Source organism: Bos mutus, chromosome 13 (genome assembly GCF_027580195.1).
Source record: "Bos mutus isolate GX-2022 chromosome 13, NWIPB_WYAK_1.1, whole genome shotgun sequence".
Taxonomy (NCBI): Eukaryota; Metazoa; Chordata; class Mammalia; order Artiodactyla; family Bovidae; genus Bos; species Bos mutus.
Window position 1 is genome coordinate 46,069,011 of NC_091629.1, and position 19,685 is coordinate 46,088,695.

The 19,685-nt window shown below is 48.7% G+C and overlaps 1 protein-coding gene across 1 annotated transcript in view; it reads left to right on the top strand.

Annotated features, from left to right (window-relative positions):
- Positions 1 to 19,685, top strand: part of HCK (HCK proto-oncogene, Src family tyrosine kinase) — a 45,422-nt gene that overhangs the window by 18,009 nt on the left and 7,728 nt on the right. The window contains exons 2-10 of the mRNA XM_005887904.3: positions 618 to 735; positions 3,857 to 3,899; positions 4,260 to 4,359; positions 5,105 to 5,203; positions 9,767 to 9,870; positions 13,443 to 13,592; positions 13,937 to 14,089; positions 15,595 to 15,774; positions 16,610 to 16,686. Of these exons, the coding sequence (XP_005887966.2) occupies positions 619 to 735; positions 3,857 to 3,899; positions 4,260 to 4,359; positions 5,105 to 5,203; positions 9,767 to 9,870; positions 13,443 to 13,592; positions 13,937 to 14,089; positions 15,595 to 15,774; positions 16,610 to 16,686 (1,023 nt within the window). The 5' untranslated portion in view covers position 618. The remainder of the gene's footprint in view (positions 1 to 617; positions 736 to 3,856; positions 3,900 to 4,259; positions 4,360 to 5,104; positions 5,204 to 9,766; positions 9,871 to 13,442; positions 13,593 to 13,936; positions 14,090 to 15,594; positions 15,775 to 16,609; positions 16,687 to 19,685) is intronic.

Sequence of the window (19,685 nt, forward strand, 5' to 3'; positions counted from 1 at the left end):
ATAAAGTGATGTGAGGGGTCTGGTGGCTTGACTGTTTGAGCCACATTATGTGCCCTGATCTCTATCATTTAATATAAAATATTAACTTATTATATAATGAAAGTATAGTCTTACTGTTTGCTCAGAGCCTGACTCTAGACTATTTCCCCACCCACGTACTTTCTCATCCTCCCAACACCCTGAGAGTAGGCTGTATTATTATCCCCATTTCGCTGATGAGGAACCAAGACTAGGGAGCAGGGGGAGTGATAAGTGAGCAGTTAGTGTGGGGGCAGGGGGGAGGGACCAAGTATCAGCTCAGGCTTTCTGACCCCAGAGTGTGTTGAATTTCAATGATCATCACGATTTATTCTCTCAATAAACTTCCCATCGCCAGAGTCCTTGGTAGCGTGACTTTGACAACTTGTCAGCTCTGTGTGGGTGCATGGCAGATGTGGATATGGGGAAGCCCAGAGATGACAAGGGCAGAGTGAGCTCTGTACGGTGAGGGTGAGGTAGGGGGGCTGACACAGGGACGGGAGCCAGCCTGGCAACAGAGGGTCTCAAGCCCAGCATCAAAGACTCCCCCTTTCAGGGATCAGAGCAAGCTGGGCTCATCTCCCTTCTCTCTACCACAGGATGGGATGCGTGAAGTCCAAGTTCCTCCGGAATGGAGGCAAGGTCTCAAAAACCGAGCCCAACACCAACCCACACAGCCCCTTGTACGTGCCGGATCCCACGTCCTCGGGCAAGCGGGTGAGTGGGGGAAGAAAGGGGACGCTGGCGGCTGTCCGGGGCTGCCCCACGCTGCCCCAAACTACTCTCACCATTCCCTGTTATCCCAAGGGTGAGCAGGTTGAGTCTGGGGTGAAATGCAGCTGACCAGTCACCAGCAGCACCCTGACTCCCCAGGATACACGCCTTGGCCCCTCAGCCTGGGTGACCAGGTCCCAGGGGCATAGCCAGCCGTCCCACCGGGCCAGTACCATAATCAGTGCTGAAGGTAGTGAACGAGCAGCTTAGTCACAACAGCAGTTGAAGAAATGACGGTATTGATGACAGACAGCATCAGTATCATGGCGATAGCGGTAATAACAATGGTAGTAGTAAGAGTAACAACAATACTGCTGGGAATATAATAGCAATGGAGGTAGAAATTCCAGCACAGAGTCTCTGAGAGAAGTGGTAATACTAGCAGAGGTATCTGCTCACCTCTGTTACACTTACACAGAGCTTACGATGAGCCAAGTACCATCCTAAGTGCATGATGGTTATTAACACCTTTAATCTGCACAATAGTGCTCTTGTGGGCCACAGCTTGTTTTATACCCATTTTAGAGATGAGACGCAGACATTAAATGACTTGCTGAGCGCTACATGGTTAGTAGGGATTCAAACTCAGTGCATGTTCCAGTGTCCCAGTGGCAGGAACAAAGTAACAGAGGCAGCGCCAGCTGCTGGTGACAGGAGCAGTAGTCATGCGGCATTAGTGGGGGCCTGGGGGCGGTAGTCGCCACAGAAGTCACCCTGCTAGTCATGGTAGTTGTGATGGTTCGAAGAGCAAGAACAATAGTCATATGGTGGTTACAGTAATAGTGCTAGTAATAGGGCTGAGAGTACTGTTACTGCTGTTAAGAGCAGCAGTAACAGTTGTAACAAGCATTGTTGTTCTTTGGAAATCTTCTGTGGTCTGGGCACTGGAGTGAGCTGTTTCTATACTATTCAGTTCAGTTCAGTTCAGTTCAGTCGCTCAGTCATGTCCAAGTCGTTGCGACCCTATGAATCGCAGAATGCCAGACCTGCCTGTCCATCACCAACTCCCAGAGTTCACTCAAACTCATGTCCATCGAGTCAGTGATGCCATCCAGCTATCTCATCCTCTGTCGTCCCCTTCTCTTCCTGCCCCCAAATCCCTCCCAGCATCAGAGTCCTTTCCAATGAGTCAACTCTTTGCATGAGGTGGCCATTAATTCTCACCAAAAGCTGTGAGGCTGGAGTTAATGCTTCTTATGGCCAGGGTGACAGAGGCTCAAAGTTAAAAGGCTCCCTGGGCTCATAGTGCTGGGAGGCAGCAGAGCTGGGTCATTCTAAACTCAACGCTGGGGTTCTCTCTCCTCTGGGTTCCTTTCGTCCATCCCCTTATCTGAAGCTATCCCAGCAAGCACTGCCTCCAGAGACAGGGGTACACTTCTTCCTGGTGCTCTTTAGAAAGTTCTTCCTCGTGTTGAAGGGAGGCCTATTACCCCATAACCCTTACTCCTGGATCCTATACCTCCTCTCTCAGTCCTGCCCCAAACACATCCACTACCTTTACCCCATGAGAGCTTGTAGAGATGGAAGGCGAAGATCTCATCCCAATCCACCCTTTCCTTCCAAATCATTTTTCACACAACATGGGTTCCTGGTCTCTCTTCACCTGCTTGCCCTTCTCCAGGCATGATGCCTAGAACAGGACTAATTCTAGAAATGGGAGAAGAGTGAAATAGGCACCTCCCATCTTCTGACACTTGACCTCCATTAATACAGCCTGAGTTTAGAAGAACTTCCCACACTGGTGATGTCCTGAGGTGACATCCTAAACCCTAAGTCACTCTCAGGTCAGCTTCTCTCCTAACTTGCGTGGCCTGGGGCCCTTTCTGTGGCCAGGGCTCCAGAGTCTCAGGTTCTCTGAGGCCCCCTGACTTGTCCGTAGTGGGAAGTAGAGGTTTTCTCCCATCAGTTTTTGCCCGTTCTCTCTGAACATCAAGTTTAAGGGACATTATTATCAGCCATTCATTGCTCTGCTCATGCAGAACTTTGATTTAGCAGTAATGTAGTAATTGAGAAAGGATTCCCAGGTCAAATCAGCTTGCAAAGCACCAGGCCACACACTCCTTTCTGTAGGACTTCCCAGAGCCTTTATGAATCTTTGTAATGGGCTTTACGCATCTCCCCAAAAAGGATATACTTAGTGTTTCCCAAAGCTATTTCTTTAAATTAGCATTTACTTACATGTGTGACACACAAATTCATTCTCTTTGAAAATAAAAATCACAAATTACAGTTAAAACTATAGTGTCTGCTGACCAGTGCCCTCCTCCCTAGAAATACCACACCCCAGCCCAGAGATGACAGCTGTTGTCAGTTAGCAGGGAACCTTGCAAACCTCTTTCCATGAATTTACTCACACCTGTACAGTATGTCGGAGAAGGCAATGGCACCCCACTCCAGTACTTTTGCCTGGAGAATCCCAGGGACTGGGGAGCCTGGTGGGCTTCCGTCTATGGGGTCGCACAGAGTCGGACATGACTGAAGTGACTTAGCAGCAGTAGCAGTACAGTATGTGTCCACAGAAACTGTTTAGGATGTGTGAGAATGTGTTTTATACCAGCGTATCATTTTTACCATTCTGAAGAACTAGCTTTGTTTACTCAACAATGTCCCTTTGAGGTCTCGCTGTGTCAGGAATGAAGTGGCCTCCTTCCTATTAGGGCTGCTTAGAGCAGCTCCCTTAATTTGGTGCCGATTCCCCTTTGGATGGACACTTAGGTTGTTTTATGTAGTGGAGCCTTTATTCATGGGCTTGCTGGTAGACCTAGGATCTCTTCAAACAGAGCTTGGAGAACACTGATCTGGACCAACTCCCCTCACTGTATGTTGAGGGGAAGAGACAAGTAGTGTCCCCCAGTATGTCTAAGGCAGAGCCTATAACCCTAGAGATCTGCATCCTTGTACTAGCTGTGCCCCTAATGTGCTGTGTTACCTTGGGCACTTCCCCAGCCCCCTCTGGGCCTCCCCCCATGACACATGGGGTTGGGATATCCTTTTTTGCCACAAACCTTCCATGGCTCCACACACACTGTTGGATTCATTTTCTTCTCCCGTTTCTTCCCCACAGTGGCCTGACAGCAGCAACGGCAACCCGCCAGGGTCCACAGAGGGTAAGTAACTGGCAGGCACGTGCAGTGGAGTCTGGCGATTGTAGAGGATTAGGTTGGGTGCTTGGTGAGAGCTTGAGGCAAAAACCCAGAACAGTCAAAACCGCCCTTGAAAATCCCCTAATTTGCCCCCAATGTACTTAGTACAGGCCATTGTGTTTCTATAGCGCTGTTTCACAGCATGAACATAACTCCATTAGCTTTGAACTCAAGAATGCGCTTTGGCAAGGTGCTTACTTGTATCCTGAACACACACATCAAGGGGTCCAGGGCTGGGTGCCAGGTCTTGGGGTGGGAAACACCCAGGGCTGTGGGTGTGCTCAGATAAAGCCTCACCATCCCATGTGTCTCCCTTCCCAACAGGTTCTGAGGATATCATTGTGGTTGCCCTGTATGATTATGATGCCATTCACCATGAAGACCTCAGTTTCCAAAAGGGGGACCAGATGGTGGTCCTGGAGGAGTGAGTCCCCATCCCTAAGACATAGCTATCTCTAATACTCAATTTTGCTCTCTCTTGTGTTTCAATAAAGAACCTGATAGGCTATATTATACTAGAGTGTAAATGACTGATGAGAATGTGATCATAATAAAGGAAGAAGGGTTTGCTGTTAATCTAGGTTTTAGCCACAGTAAAGGGGCTTGTGTGCTGGCTAATGGTGTACATCCAGGCAAGGATGGACAGCTGACAGTGCTTTCCTAGGAAAGCCTTTCTTGGACTCCTATGATTAAGTGGCAGGCTTACCTATGGAACAGACCCTGTTAAGGTGACTTTGCATTCAGATCCATGGATCTCTGAGTTTGCTACCTCCAATCTCCTATAATCCTCACCATCACTAGATGGAGTATCTAATATGTGCTGGGACTGCTTATGCTTGGTCAGACTCCTGAGCCCAGTCCCTCTGGCCAGCACACTGTGAATCTGCCATGGGCACAGGGCCCTGCCTAATATATGGTTGGTAAGGTCAAGGCCACAAGTCCAGGGAATGAGGGTGAGGCCAAAGACCTAGGACTGTGGACTGTGAATGTAGGGACAGGGCTTGATTCTAGCCCCAGGGTTGTTGTAAAGATATTTACCTTCATCATGGGGTGCAGGCTGGGGGCTGGGACGGTAGTGGCCCTGCCCTTCACCTTACCAGCTTCCTGTTGTTGGGATATTCTAGGCCACGGCTGGGGGGTTGACCCCTTTGCTCCCTTCTGCCCCCTAGGTCTGGGGAGTGGTGGAGAGCGCGATCTCTGGCCACCCGGAAAGAGGGCTACATCCCAAGCAACTACGTTGCCCGCGTCAACTCTCTGGAGACGGAGGAGTGAGTATGCCATCTCCCTGCCCTCCAGAAGCAAGCATGAGCTGAGCCAGCCTTGCTTCTGCCTCAGGGCCTTTGTGCTCACCGTCTCCCCTCCCTGGCACACACTTCCTAGAGCTGTTTGCCTGGCTGGTTCCTTTTCATCCTTTGGGGCTCAGAGAGGCCTTCCCTGGCCACTTAGTCTCAAGCAGGGCCCTGCTGTGACTCTGTGACTCCCTGCTTTACTTCTTCTGAACACTTCTCACTAGCAAAAACAGTCTTGTTTCTTTGGTTGTCCCCAGTTCACTGTCTGCCTTCCCCCACTAGAATGGGAGCACATGAGGGTAGGGACATGGTCTGTCCTCTACTGCATCCTGCACCCTCCACACAGGCTGACATGCAGTAGGTGCTCAATGCATATTTGTTGGGTGAAGTATAACAGTTGTGCCAAGGAGGGTCCTCTGAGAGGCAAGCCAGCCCGCACCTGGCCAGTCACTCCTCACATGACTCATTCAGCCTGCCTGTGCCTGTGCCTCCCTGAGCCCTGTGCCAACTGGGGGCCACAGAGCCAATGAGACATCCCCCATCCTCAAGGAGATCACTGTGACCCCTCATTCTTTACTGCGGGCTCTTTGTGTCTACTTGAGAGTCCCTTGGACTGCAAGGAGATCCAACCAATCCATTCTGAAGATCAGCCCTGGGATTTCTTTGGAAGGAATGATGCTAAAGCTGAAACTCCAGTACTTTGGCCACCTCATGCGAAGAGTTGACTCATTGGAAAAGACTCTGATGCTGGGAGGGATTGGGGGCAAGAGGAGAAGGGGACGACAGAGGATGAGATGGCTGGATGGCATCACTGACTCGATGGACGTGAGTCTCAGTGAACTCCGGGAGTTGGTGCTGGACAGGGAGGCCTGGCGTGCTGCGATTCATGGGGTCGCAAAGAGTTGGACACGACTGAGTGACTGATCTGATCTGACTCAGAAAACAGACAGTTGTACTTTATCCATCCATCCATCCATCCACTCAATCATTCCACAGACCCTTGAGCATCCACTGAACTCCCAGTCCTTATTCCAGGAATACTAGATGACTCAGGCAGGCTTCCTCCCTGGAGATGTTCACAGTGTGTAGGGTGACACTGACAAGTAAGAAGATGGCCACACTACAGGGCGGCAATAGATTCAATTCAGAATCAGCCAGTAAAAAAGTTGAAACCTGATGGTCACCACAGTTTTATCTCCTTTGCCTCCTCCCTCTGGCTAGATGGTGTTAATGGTTTGGGATGCTTACCTGTTAAAACGGGCTCTTCCCATCTTAAAGTCACCCCTTTCCTAGCACACCCCTTTCCTTGCCCTGTGAAATCTCCCCTCTGTGGCTGTGAGGAAGCCCTCACTCCCAGCCCTGACCCTTCTGTCCTGGAATGCCCCCAGCACATGCTGTGGCGTCGGGAAGGGGGGCGGGGTTGGCTGCTTCTCTGTCCTTCCAGGCTTTCTCCTGGGGCATCTGTGTTCTGCTCCCCTGCTCCAGGCTCTGAACACTTAGACAATTCTTGCACCATACCTCACCTTGCAGCAGCCTTGAAGAAGGCATGGCTGGTATTACTCCTTAAAGCAATATAACTGCTGAGTGGAAAAGGCCAGGTGCAGAGGACAGATATGGTGGGTTATCATTTGGGTGATAACTTAATGGCTGGTTCTCGATCTTGAGTGCATCAGCATCACCTAGAGGGTTAGTTAAAATGCTGGTTTCTGAGCCCCACTCCTCGACTGTCCAATTCATAATTGGCATTTCTAACAAGTTCTCAGGTGAGGTGGATGCTGCTGATCCAGGGACCCACCTTGAGAACCACTGACCTGAATACCCATATGAGTCTTGCACTCCCAGGCTCTTGTGTCCACATCAAGAGACTGCTCACAGAGACTGCCTCTGAAGAGAGCAGCTGGGGCCTGGAAATCAGCGTGGGACGGAATCTTACTTCCTCATTTGCCTTGAAATAGGCAGTATTCTCAAATGTTTCAAAATGCAAATGGTGCAGAAGGACATCGACTAAAGAGTGAAAAGTCTTCCCCCCACCCTATCCCCAGCCAGCTACTTCCCTTCCAGAAGCAATCAGTTTTTTGTAAGTCCTCCCAAATGCTTTATACTTGATTAAGAAACTACATATATCTTCCTCCAATTTGTTAAAAAATTGGAGTATAGCTGATTTAGAATGTTGTGTTAGTTTCAACTGTACAGCAAAGTGAATCTGTTATACATATAGATATATCCCACTCTTTTTTAGATTCTTTTCCCATAGAGGTCATTATAAATATTAAATATAGTTCCCTGTGCTGCTGCTACTGCTAAGTCACTTCCGTCGTGTCCAACTCTGTGCAACCCCAGAGACGGCAGCCCACCAGGCTTCCCCGTCCCTAGGATTCTCCAGGCAAGAACACTGGAGTGGGTTGCCATTTCCTTCTCCAATGCATGAAAGTGAAAAGTGAAAGTGAAGTCGTTCAGTCATGTCTGACTCTTAGTGAGCCCATGGACTGCAGCCCACCAGGCTCCTCCGTCCATGGGATTTTCCAGGCAAGAGGACTGGAGTGGGGTGCCATTGCCTTCTCCGGATTCCCTGTGCTATAGGTCCCTATTAGTTATCTATGTATGGTAGTATGTATGTGTCAGTCTCAGTCTCCAAATTTATCCCTCTTCTCCCCTTTCCCCACTGGTAACCATAAGTTCGTTTCTACATCTGTGACACTATTTGTTTTGTAAGTTCACTTGCATAATTTTTTCAGATTTCACATGTAAGTGATATCATTTGGTATTTGTCTTTCCCTTCCTGACTCACTTCACTTAGTATGATAATCTCTAGGTTCATCCATGTTGCTGCAAATGGCATTGTGTTATTCTTTTTTATGGCTAATATTCCACTATCATGTCTGTGGTGGCTCAGCAGTAAAGAATCCACCTGTAATGCAGGAGACACAGGTTTGATCCCTAGGTTGGGAAAATCCCCTGGAGAAGAAAATAACTTCCCACTCCAGTATTTGTGCCTGAGAAATCCCATGGGCAGAGGAGTCTGGTGGGCTACAGTCCATGGGGTCGCAAGAGTCAGACCCAACTTAATGACTAAACAGAAACAACAATATTTATTGTATATAAGTGCTGCAACTTCTTGATCCATCCATCTATTGATGGACGTTGAGCTTGTTTCTGTGTCTTGGCTATTGTGAACAATGCTGCAAAGAAGATTGTCTCTCTCCGTTTTACGCAAGTGGCAGCTTCTACACTATACTCTCCCACCTCTTTTGTTCAGATCTTCCAGGCAGGGCCTACAGTTGCTCCGTTTCACAGTTGCCATGTCTGTCATGTAGATGCCCCTCCATCCCTTGTCAGTGGTCTCTTAAACTGTCTCCAGTCTCATGCTGCCTTGAGTCTCCTTGGGTATATGTCATTACTTCCTGTGCAAAATCAGTAGGATAACTTCCTGGGGTGGGATTGCCAGGAGGACAGCTCTTACTGTGTACCTTTAACATTGCTTGAACATTTTACCACGGCTTGAATCACTTTACCAAATGAAAGCAAGGAAGGCAGGGGTGTTGCAGGGTGATTAGGATCTTTGGCTCTGGAGTTAGACTGCCTGACTTTGAATCCTGCCTTCACCACTTACTAGCTGTGTGATGCCAGGCAAGTTACTTGCTCTTTCTATTTCTCGATTTCCTCATCTGTAAAATGGAGATAATAAAGGCAATGATTCCATAGAGTTGTTGGGTGGATAATAAGAGCTTGATAAATGGTAACTGCCTGTTTCCCCAGTTGATAGCAGAGGAAACAGAAGTCCAGAGAGGGAAAGCAATGTGCTCCAAGTCACACATAGATTTGTGGCAGGGTCAAGGCCAGTTGATCTCTGGTCTGGGGCTTTTTCCATCACAGTGCATGAACCACTCCTCAGGGAATAAATTTGGTTTCTGCTGCTTAAAGTTATCCTTAGATTTTGGGGGGGATCTAAAGATCCCAAATAGTCAAGGAGGATGAAGAAAGGTCCAGGGATGTGGTGCCAAGTATAAAATTATTTGAAATCTCACATTTGAGCTTAGAAATTCATGCTGATGTTATATTCAACTCTGTATCTACAGAGGAAGATGAACTGTGATGACAAAGCTCAGCCCTCACTCATATGGGCCTCTAAGATCCTGAGAGGTTGATCAAACGTTCTAGAGAAATCTGCAAAAGGAAGATTTTTGACCACAGTTGGTTAAGACTGCTGTATTTTTCCACCCAGTCTTTTTGCTCATCACCTTATCCCTCATGTTGGGTGGTACTGGAATAACCAGCAACATTTTGTATTAGTATTTATAATGCTTTATTATTTTTCTTAAAGAAAGCTCCCTAAATTGCAAGTTTCAGCCTCAGCGAACTGGATTCACTTGTGGTAAAATGTCAGTATCAAAGGAATGACTGCTTTTCCCCCAAAGAATCTCTGAGTAAAACTGACACCAGAGGAATCCGGGCCCTTGGAGTCCTGATGCCAGGCGAGAGTGCCAATAGTCAAACAGGACTGCCCGCCGCGGGCTTACACACTGCCCCCTCCCTTCCCTCCAGGTGGTTCTTCAAGGGCATCAGCCGAAAAGATGCAGAGCGCCAACTCCTGGCCCCTGGCAACGTGCTGGGCTCCTTCATGATCCGGGACAGTGAGACCACCAAAGGTGAGGCCAGTCCCCCTCGCCCCATGTTTCCACCCACCACACAGGGGAGCCCCAGTCATGACCGGACACCATCCTTCGCTTGGGGTATGCCATTGTCTGAACAACTCACCCAGCCCCCCTCCCCGGGCTGCCAGGCTTCCTTCTGCTCTTTGTTCAAGCCTTCTCAGCCCCCAGACCTGCCAACTTAGGTCAGTGGAAGTAAGATGCAGTAGTTACTGCCCTGAAGAACAACAACCTGCTGAACTCGATCTCCATTAGCTTGGATTCTTTTATATACCCATCAAAATATATCTTGTCCACAAGCCTGACTCCTCTCTCCTTCCGTAAGGAAATGAGATGGGCTCGGGCTGTGGGAAGAGACCCCAAGCCAACCTTGTCTGGGGCCTGTTTCAAATAACTCCTTTGAGGTATTTGGATATTTTGATGTCAGTGACCTGCTTCCTGAAACTTCTGTGCTGTGAGGGTGGCTTTGTGCCCGGTCATTGCATAGGAGGCAAGAGTAGTGCCCCCAAACAACAAATAACTAAAACTGGTATCAAGTAAGGCCAGTTTTGCCAAAGGGATGATTGTAAGGAGGAGTCCTGTGATTTCAGACTTCACACACAGTGTGCCTTTACTACTGGGTTTAGCTTCAAAACTGCCTGGTTTAGAGAAATCAGGACATTATATTGAGTATGACCTCACAGTACCCTGGACGATCAGTTCGGGGGCCTTCTACTTGCCCCCTGATTTCTGAACTGGGGAAGCCTGAATGTGGCTGAAACAGCGCTCACAATCTGTGTTTCAGGTCAGGGAATGTTTGGGCTTTATTTCCTCCCACCCAACAAACTCCCTACCAGCCCCCAGAGGAAAAGAAATGGTGCAAAAAGATAAAGCCATACACAGCCCTCGGCTTCTCCCTCTGGGCCATCCTACACACAAGGGCAGGAAGGTGAGCCTGGCCACTCCCACTGCCCTCAGAGTGAGCGTAGATGGGCTCACTGAGTTAATAAACTTGTAGTACAAGTGCCCTGAGTCCCATCCTGCTGCTTCCTGGGTTCTGCCCTTCCCCGCTCAGCACCGGCCAAGTCAGCCTCTCCTTGACTGGGCAGAATGATTAAGAGTGTGGTCCCAGCTGCCTGGGTTTGAAGCCCAGCTCTGCTACTTACAGGCTGTGTGACTGCAGGTTAGGTACTTCATCTCCCTGGACCTCAGTTTCCTTACGTATAACATGGTGATATAAAACTTCTACCTGTGGGGTTAATCATTCACTGTAATGAACAATATAGCTTATTATAATGCATATAACTATAGTCCATTATAATGAATATTATTCCTATCCATTCATTGTTTATTATTTATTATTCCTATTCATTCATTGTCAAGAGCTGACTCATTTGAAAAGATCCTGATGCTGGGAAAGATTGAGGGCAGGAGGTGAAGGGGGTGACAGAGGATGAGATAGTTGGATGTCATCATCAACTCAATAGACATGAGTTTGAGCAAACTCCAGGAGATAGTGAAGGACAGGGAAGCCCGGCAGGCTGCAGTCCATGGGGTTACAAAGAGTTGGACATGACTGAGCAACCAAACAACAGACATGAAGGAATCCACCTGCAGTGCGGGAGACCTGGATTCGATCTCTGGGTCAGGAAGATCCCCTGGAGGAGGGCATGGCACCCACTCCAGTATTCTTGCCTGGAGAATCCCCATGGACAGAGGAGCCTGGCGGGCTACAGTCCCATGGGTTCACAAAGAGTCGGACACGACTGAGCGACTAAGCACAGCAGCCTAGCGTGCATGAAAATCGATCAGTTGTGTCCAACTTTCTGACCCATGGACCCATTCCCTTCTCCAGGGGATCTTCCCAACCCAGGGATCAAACTTGGGTCTCCTCCATTGCAGGCAGATTCTTTACCATCTGAGGCACCAGGGAAGCGCCAGCATGTATGGTCAACTGTAATTCATGCAACAATTTAAACCTCCCCCATATCCTATGACATGGTGCTATCGTGGTGGAGAAAGCTGAGAGGGAGAGAAGTGAATAACTTGCCCAAGGATACACAGCTCACAAAAGGCAGAACCGTGGCCATGGACTGAAAGATGTGTGTGTTTCTGGTCTGTGTGAATCCAGGATAGTTCCCCATCGCCAGCTCCTTAACTGAATCACATGTGCAGAATCCCTTTACCACGTGAGGTGATGCACACACAGGTGTCAGGGATTAGGACGTGGCATTGTGGGGGGCCGTGACTCAGTCTGGAGCAGGCAATGGCACCCCACTCCAGTACTCTAACCTGGAAAATCCCATGGACAGAGGAGCCTCGTAGGCTGCTGCCTATGGGGTCGCACAGAGTCGAACGTGACTTAGCAGCAGCAGCAGTGACTCAGCCTGCCACAACATTTAACATGGACACTTACATTTCAATGTTTCTATTGTAACAGTTGAACTGGATTGGTTTGTTTGTTTAAACTTTTTGCTTGTTTGCTTCTAAACAGCCTAACTTTTATTTTCAGAATTAATGTGTATTTGTATTTAAATAACCTATGGATATACCCATACTGCTTTCACTATAACATCATCTATTTTTATTTTTTAAATTAACTAATTTATTTTGATTGGAGGATAGTTACTTTACAATATTGTGATGGTTTTTGCCATACATCAACATGAATCGGTCACAGGTATACATGTGTCCCTGCATCCTGAACCCCCCTCCCACCTCTCTCTCCACCCTATTCCTTGGGTTGTCCCAAAGCCCTGGACTTGAGTGCCCTGTTTCATGCGTTGAACTTGCACTGGTCATCTATTTTACATATGGTAATGTACATGTTTCAATGCTATTCTCTCAAATCACCCCACCCTCACCTTCTCCCACTGAGTTCTAAAGTCTGTTCTTTAAATCTGTGTCTGCTCTGATGCCCTGCATGTAGGATCATCAGTACCGTTTTTCTAAATTCCATATATATGTGTTAATATACAGTATTTGTCTTTCTCTTTCTGACTTACTTCAGTCTATATAATAGGCTCCAGATCCACCTCATTAGAACTGACTCAAATGCTTTCCTTTTTATAGCTGAGTAATATTCTATTGTGTATATGTACCACAACTTCCTTATCCATTCATCTGCCGATGGACATCTAGGTTACTTCCATGTCCTAGCTACTGTAAATAGTACTAAACAGCCTTGCTTTTTTACCAAATTGGGTGTGGTATCTTGGTTTTTGTGAAAAATAGATAGATAATAGGAAGAAAAAGAAATAATGAACTCAATGACAGCCAACATTGCTGAGCTTTTACATCCTGAGTACAAGCATTACTTCTTCTACCACCAGGCAGTGTGCTGAGGGGAGGAGATATGATGACCAATCCCATTCTACAGATAAGGACACTGAGGCAAAGAAAAGTGACTTGGTCACGTGTCCAAGGTCTCACAGGAGGACATGGAACAGCCTGACAAGCACCCAGGCAGCCTGACTCCACCGCCCACTCCTACCCTCTGCTCCACTGTGCGGATGTCAAGACGGTGCCAGCAGTGGCCTTACAGGCTGTCAGGGTGCTCACGCCGGGTGGTTTCTCTCTGGCCCACACAGGGAGCTACTCTTTGTCTGTGCGAGACTACGACCCCCAGCACAGGGACACGGTGAAACATTACAAGATCCGCACGCTGGACAATGGGGGTTTCTACATCTCGCCCCGGAGCACCTTCGGCAGCCTGCAGGAACTGGTGGCCCACTATAAGAGTGAGTGCTGCGGGGCTGCCTCCCTTCTGGGGGCCCAGCTGGGTGGGCCTCTCTCCTGGGAATCCTAGTCAAGGGGGCACTGCTGCCTCTGAGGCCTGCTAAGGTCTTCCTGACCCTCCCCCCAGACAAACAGTTGCTTTGGATTCTCCTGAAGTCTTTGGTCTGTTGAGCGGGAGGGCAGAGATGCCATCTCACCATGCTCTGTTCTCTTGGGAATACCTTCAATGGAGCAGCCCTTTGGAACAGGGGCCAGATGCAGTGGACCAGGAAGGGAGGCCTGGAGGGGAAGCCTGAGGCTGGCTTGGGGCTGCCTGCCCTCGGCTGACCAGGGGGCTCTGTTCCAGAGGCGAGCGACGGACTCTGCCAGAAGCTCACAGTGCCCTGCATGTCCTCCAAGCCCCAGAAACCTTGGGAGAAAGACGCCTGGGAGATCCCCCGGGAGTCCCTCAAGATGGAGAAGAAACTTGGAGCTGGGCAGTTTGGGGAAGTCTGGATGGGTAAGGACCCAGGGCCAAAGCCAGGAGAGGAGATAGGAGAGAGGGAGGTCCTTGCTTCCAAGAACAGCCCAAGGCCAAATGGGAATGCCACCCAGGGCAGAGGGGAGATTTGAATAATAACTGTAAAGGAGTGATTCCTCTGATAGCAAAGCAAATAGTCCTGCCATGCAAACACTGCCATGCAAATCTTTGAGGTCAGGCCTGTTGGGGTCAAAAACTTTCTTCTAAGAAGCGGGAGTCCTCAGTGAGGAATCTGCTTCCTCACATGGAGCTGGGACAGTCTGGGGTTGAGAGAACCAGAGCATCTCTTAGAATGATGAGAATTAAGAATGGGAAAGTGTAGCTTGGAGATTTCCAGGTGAGTTCAATGTTGGCAGCTGATGAACACGCTGTTCTAAGCCCCTGCCATGTGCCCAGCGTCATGCTAGAGCATTGTAGGGCTTCAGAAAGACATATCCCACCCCTGCTGGGCTGCCTCTAATGACTTAAGAATAGCAAAGCCTGCCCTGCAGAACTGTGGGGGTAGATGCGATGCCTGGCCCAGTGCCTGGCGCCCCCACACTGTTTATACTCCACCACGTTCCAAATGGGAGTGAAGACAGCTTACAGAGATGCCAACAATTCAGCCAGAAAAACACAAGTTTAAAATCCACTCACTTCAACTATATGTATTGAGAGCCTGCTGTGTGTCAGGCACCGAAGAAGAAAAGGCAGAGAAAGTGTATGGTGAGGAAGGCAAGACAGATCAGACTGATGGGGTTAGAAAACACACACACACACACACACATTATATAAGGCCTTAGGCTCTTACTGTAGGAAGACCTCAACTCTGCGTTAGAGCTTCCTGGCAGCCAAGGCAAAAATAGAAACACAAGCAACACTGAGATTTGCAAGATCAACAAGATGAAGCAGGGAAGGGGTGGGGTGAAGTGAGGGAACGGCATGAGCGAAGTCCCTGTGGTGGGAGAGGGAGATGGCTGCTCGAGGGACTGAATGATATGCAGGTGGGTTGGTGCACAAAAGGCAAGGGGTAGAGGTGTTGGTGGATGACAAGGCTAAGAGAGCAAGGCCAGTTTATGCAGGGCCTTGTGGACCATGATGAGATATATTTATTTTGAGAGCAGTGTTAAGATTAAATAAACATTTAAAGCAAAGATGGTGTGTATGTGAATGTGTGACAAAACAAAGGTAGGTGTGTGAGTGAGTGGCATAATCAGAATGATGTCTTAATCCCTTAACCCCTACATGAGCCTTTGCATATGAGGAAACCATAGTTCAGAGAGGTTAAGTGACCTGCCCAAGGGCACACAGCTAGGAAGTGGTAGACCAGCCTTCCAAACCACATCTACCTGAGGGCAAAGCACATGTCTCCCCTTCCTTCTCTAAGGGCTGAGATGGGCAGGAAAGGCTCTCTGGAGGAGGCAGGTCTGCAGCCAGGTCTTTGGGGCCTGTGAGGAAAGAGCAGTGGGCCCTAACCACATTTTCTGCTTCCTGTCCTTCTGCAGCCACCTACAACAAGCACACCAAGGTGGCCGTGAAGACGATGAAGCCTGGGAGCATGTCCGTGGAGGCCTTCCTGGCAGAAGCCAACTTGATGAAGACTTTGCAGCATGACAAGCTGGTGAAGCTGCACGCTGTGGTCACAGAGGAGCCCATCTACATCATCACGGAGTTCATGGCCAAAGGTGCCACATGCTGGGAGCTGGGGTACCAACTATGCCTCCTCCTGGTCACCTGCAGAGTCAGAGTTGACTCTGACATGGTTCTTTGCCCTTCAAGATGCCCCCAGCCTGGCCAGGAACTCTTTTGACATAAACTCGCTGAGCACCTTAGTATCTGACTGCCCCACTCTCCTGGTTAAGGGGAGTTAAATCATGTTAGGGGATGCCAGGAGAAGGGGAGCACATGGACCTCTAGGAGAGGGGGCGGGGCCAGAACCCCTCTGGGTGATAGGAGAAGAGCCTTCTATGGGTTCACCATGAGCCCTTGAGGCTGGGGAGACTCCCTCAACCACCCCCGCCCCCCCAACCACCAGCCATCTTCCCTGGGTGGACCAATGCTCCAGGAGACTCAGCAAAGCATTCCTTATGCATTGGCTAAGCATCCTTTCCAGGCTGCTCCCATCCTGCCGGCACACAGTCCAGGATGTCTCAGGGATATTTTTTTAGGCCATCATTTCTCAATAATGTTCAATTCCTGCCCATTTCTCAACATACAGAAACATCTCACATGACATCCATTTAGAAGGATTTGACATCTCAAAGCTTTTATCATTTTCTAAACACACAATTATGCCAGCCTTATAAAACCATGGCCCCAGTCCCCCAGGCTCAGAAAGCTGTCTCAATCAAACAACCAGTCTGGCAAGCACAAAGTCATTCTCAAAATGCTCAGATTCTATTTCTCATATGCTAGGAACAGTAAATAAATACTTCTATTTAAATTCATTATTATGAACCGTGTTAACCACTTGTTAAAGTCATAAGAGTAGTAAATGTTGTTCCCCCTACCCCCACACAGGCAGCCTGCTGGACTTCCTGAAAAGTGAAGAAGGTAGCAGGCAGCCACTGCCCAAACTCATCGACTTCTCAGCCCAGGTGAGAGTCTAATGGGGAAGTCCGGGAAGGGGAAGTCAATTATTTATTCAACACGTGTTTATTGATTACATGCTATCATAATAACAATAATAGCTAACACATATTGAGTGCTCAGGATAAAAGTATTCTTTTTAACTGTGCCTTCTATGACCTAACTCGGGGCTTTCCTGGTAGCTCAGCTGGTAAAGAATCCACCTGCAATGCAGAAGACCCCAGTTCGATTCCTGGGTTGGGAAGATCCCCTGGAGAAGGGGTAGAATACCTACTCCATTATTCTTGGGCTTCCTTGGTGGCTCAGAAGGTAAAGAATCCACCAGCAAAGCGGGTAGACCTGGGTTCAATCCCTGAGTTGGTAAGATCTCCTGGAGGAGGGCATGGCAACCCACTCCAATATTCTTGCCTGGAGAACCTGGGGGGCTGCAGTCCCTGGGGCTGCAAGACACCACTGAGTGACTAAGCATGCACACAAGTCCTAACTCATATAGTCTTCACATCAGCCTTCTAGGGTGAGATTTTTGTTATCTCTTCCTTTGTAACCAACTGCTCCAAAGTTTAGTAGCTTGAAACAACAATGTATCATTTCCCATGATTCTGTGGGGTTGACTGGGGTTGGTTGGGTGATTTCTCTGCTCAGCGTGGTGAAACCCAGCCCCCTCTTGAGGATGCATTCTGCTGAGAGCTTCCCTGGGGCTAGAATATCTGGGATGGTGGCTCATCCTCTGGGTCTGTCTCCAGTGACTCCACATCACTCATTCAGCAGCCTAAGCTGAGCTCCTTTACATCATGGCAGAAAGGTTCCAAGAGGGAGTCTTCCAAGGGACTAAGCCATCATGAGCAAGCTCCTATTCGCTTTGTGCAGGCTAATGTCCTGTTGATCAAAGCAAGTCACATGACCTAGCCCAGAGTCAGTGTAGGAGGGACTGCAAAAAGGCGTGAGTCCCAGGAGGTGTGGTTCACAGGGAACCACTGATGTGACAGTCTGGCCACAGATGGGTAATTGTCATCCCATTTTACAGAACAGGAAGTTAAGGCTTAGAGAGGAAGTAAAGAGGAGATGAGGCAACTGAAGCCCAGGGAGGTGAAGTAGCTTGCCTACGTGACTGTGTTACTTTGGGGGGATATGGTAGTGAACAAAATGGAAAGTACTGCTATCCCCTAGGGTTTACACTTATTAAACAACTAAATCTCTTAGAGAGCCATGACCCAAGTAGTCCTGGCTCAGTGTCAAAAGAATGCAGTATCCAGCAAAATTAATAATGTCCAGAAATCACAGAAACGCTTCTTAAAACTCCATTTTCTTTCTCATCTTCCCTTCACTTTATGGAGCTCTTCTCACTCCCAGCCTGAGTGCTTTTCACTTCTGTCTTCTCTCATTCATTGTCTCCTGTCTGTGGGAAAACAGGGGAGGAAACGGGTACTGGTGGGAACCCACGGCTGGAGCACTTCTCCCAGTCCAGGAGCAATCAGAGAAGGCTTCCCAGAGGAAGCTGTCACTGGGCTGAGGCCTGAATAGAAGTTGGGCAGGTGAAGATGAGAGGGAAGGGTATTCCAGGCAGAAGAAACAGTCTATGCCAAAGTCTAAAGGACAAAACCAGAGCTCAACCTGGTCTGTTGGAGCCTGAGCCTGGCAAAAATGAAGGGGGTGTGGCTTGCAGCCTGGAAGGTGTTAAGGGAGAGGGAGGGGCACCTGGGCCCAGGGCAGGGCCTTCAGGAGATGCTATTTCAGGCAATTTTCATTTGAATATGCAAATCCTGGGAAGGGTATAATAAAGGAAGAGTATGATAAAAGGCTTTGCCTTTCAGAGTCTTCCAATACCAGAGGCATAGGGAAATCCAGAAGAGGCATTTTCTCTTCAGTGAGCCCTTCTTCCTAGTGAAACAGGAGTCTGGCCTGTTGCTAAATTGTAACCATCACACTGGCAGAAGCCTTGCTGGGAGGAGGGTCATGGACCAGGGCAAGAACAATTCTCCCCGTGGTACAAACGGTAAAGACAGAAACCACAGGAGGGAAAGAGGAGCCAGGCCCTTGTACATCCAGGAGCAAAGGTGGCCTCAGAGCCCAGGCACAGAAAGGAGCCACCCTGGGGCCTGGTCTTCACCTCCGGTCCTAGAGAGGTGGGTGGGCGCAGCAGAGACTGCCCCGTCACCCCCTGGCTGTGTAACCTCAGATCCACTCTGGGTCCCTGGGTCCCTCCATTTGTCAGTGAAGGAACTGGACCATCTTTGTGCTTTTCAAGTTTGTAAGCTTTTTTTTTTTAGCTACAACTATATTGGTCAAATGAATCTTATGGAGCAGCTGATCATTTTAAAATAGATTAAAACAGAGCTGCTCTGATTGAAGGGGTGACCTTTCTTTTGCCCCTCAGTTAGATTCAATGTGAAGAGCCCTGAGCTGGAATATCCCTACAGGTCCTTCCAGCTGATTCTGTGATTCCCTGGTACTCTCTCAGAAGCAAACCCATGTGCCAATGACTGACATCACGGCAGACCATCTGCTGCTCATGAAATCTCACCACCTCATCAACTCCCAATTTATAGACCAACCCTGAACCCAGCCAACCTATCCACTATTCGTTCAGTTGACAAACCCTTGAGAAGCAACACTGTATACGCATGGACTTAGGAATCGTACAGAGTTTTGCTGTTGAGCCCAGGGCTCCCTGTGTAGTCTTGAGCAAATAGTTTAACCTTTCTGAGGGCTACTTTCCTCAACAGGGACTGTTGAAGTGAATACTTATATGCCAGACTCTGTTCTAAACACTTGATGTAGATTTAGAGTATTAATCCTCACATGAACCCTCAGAAGAAGATTCTATTGTCCCATTCTACAGAGAAGAAAAGTGAGGCACAGAGGGTAAAGTAGTTTGCTTGGAGATCACAGAGATGTGGGGCTCAAGTTGAGCTGGCCCAACCCAGGAGTCACTTAGGCATTCTTATCTGCTGTCTTCTAAGTGGGGTTAGTCCCACTTGCCCCCTTGAGCTCATGTGCTCATGTGCAA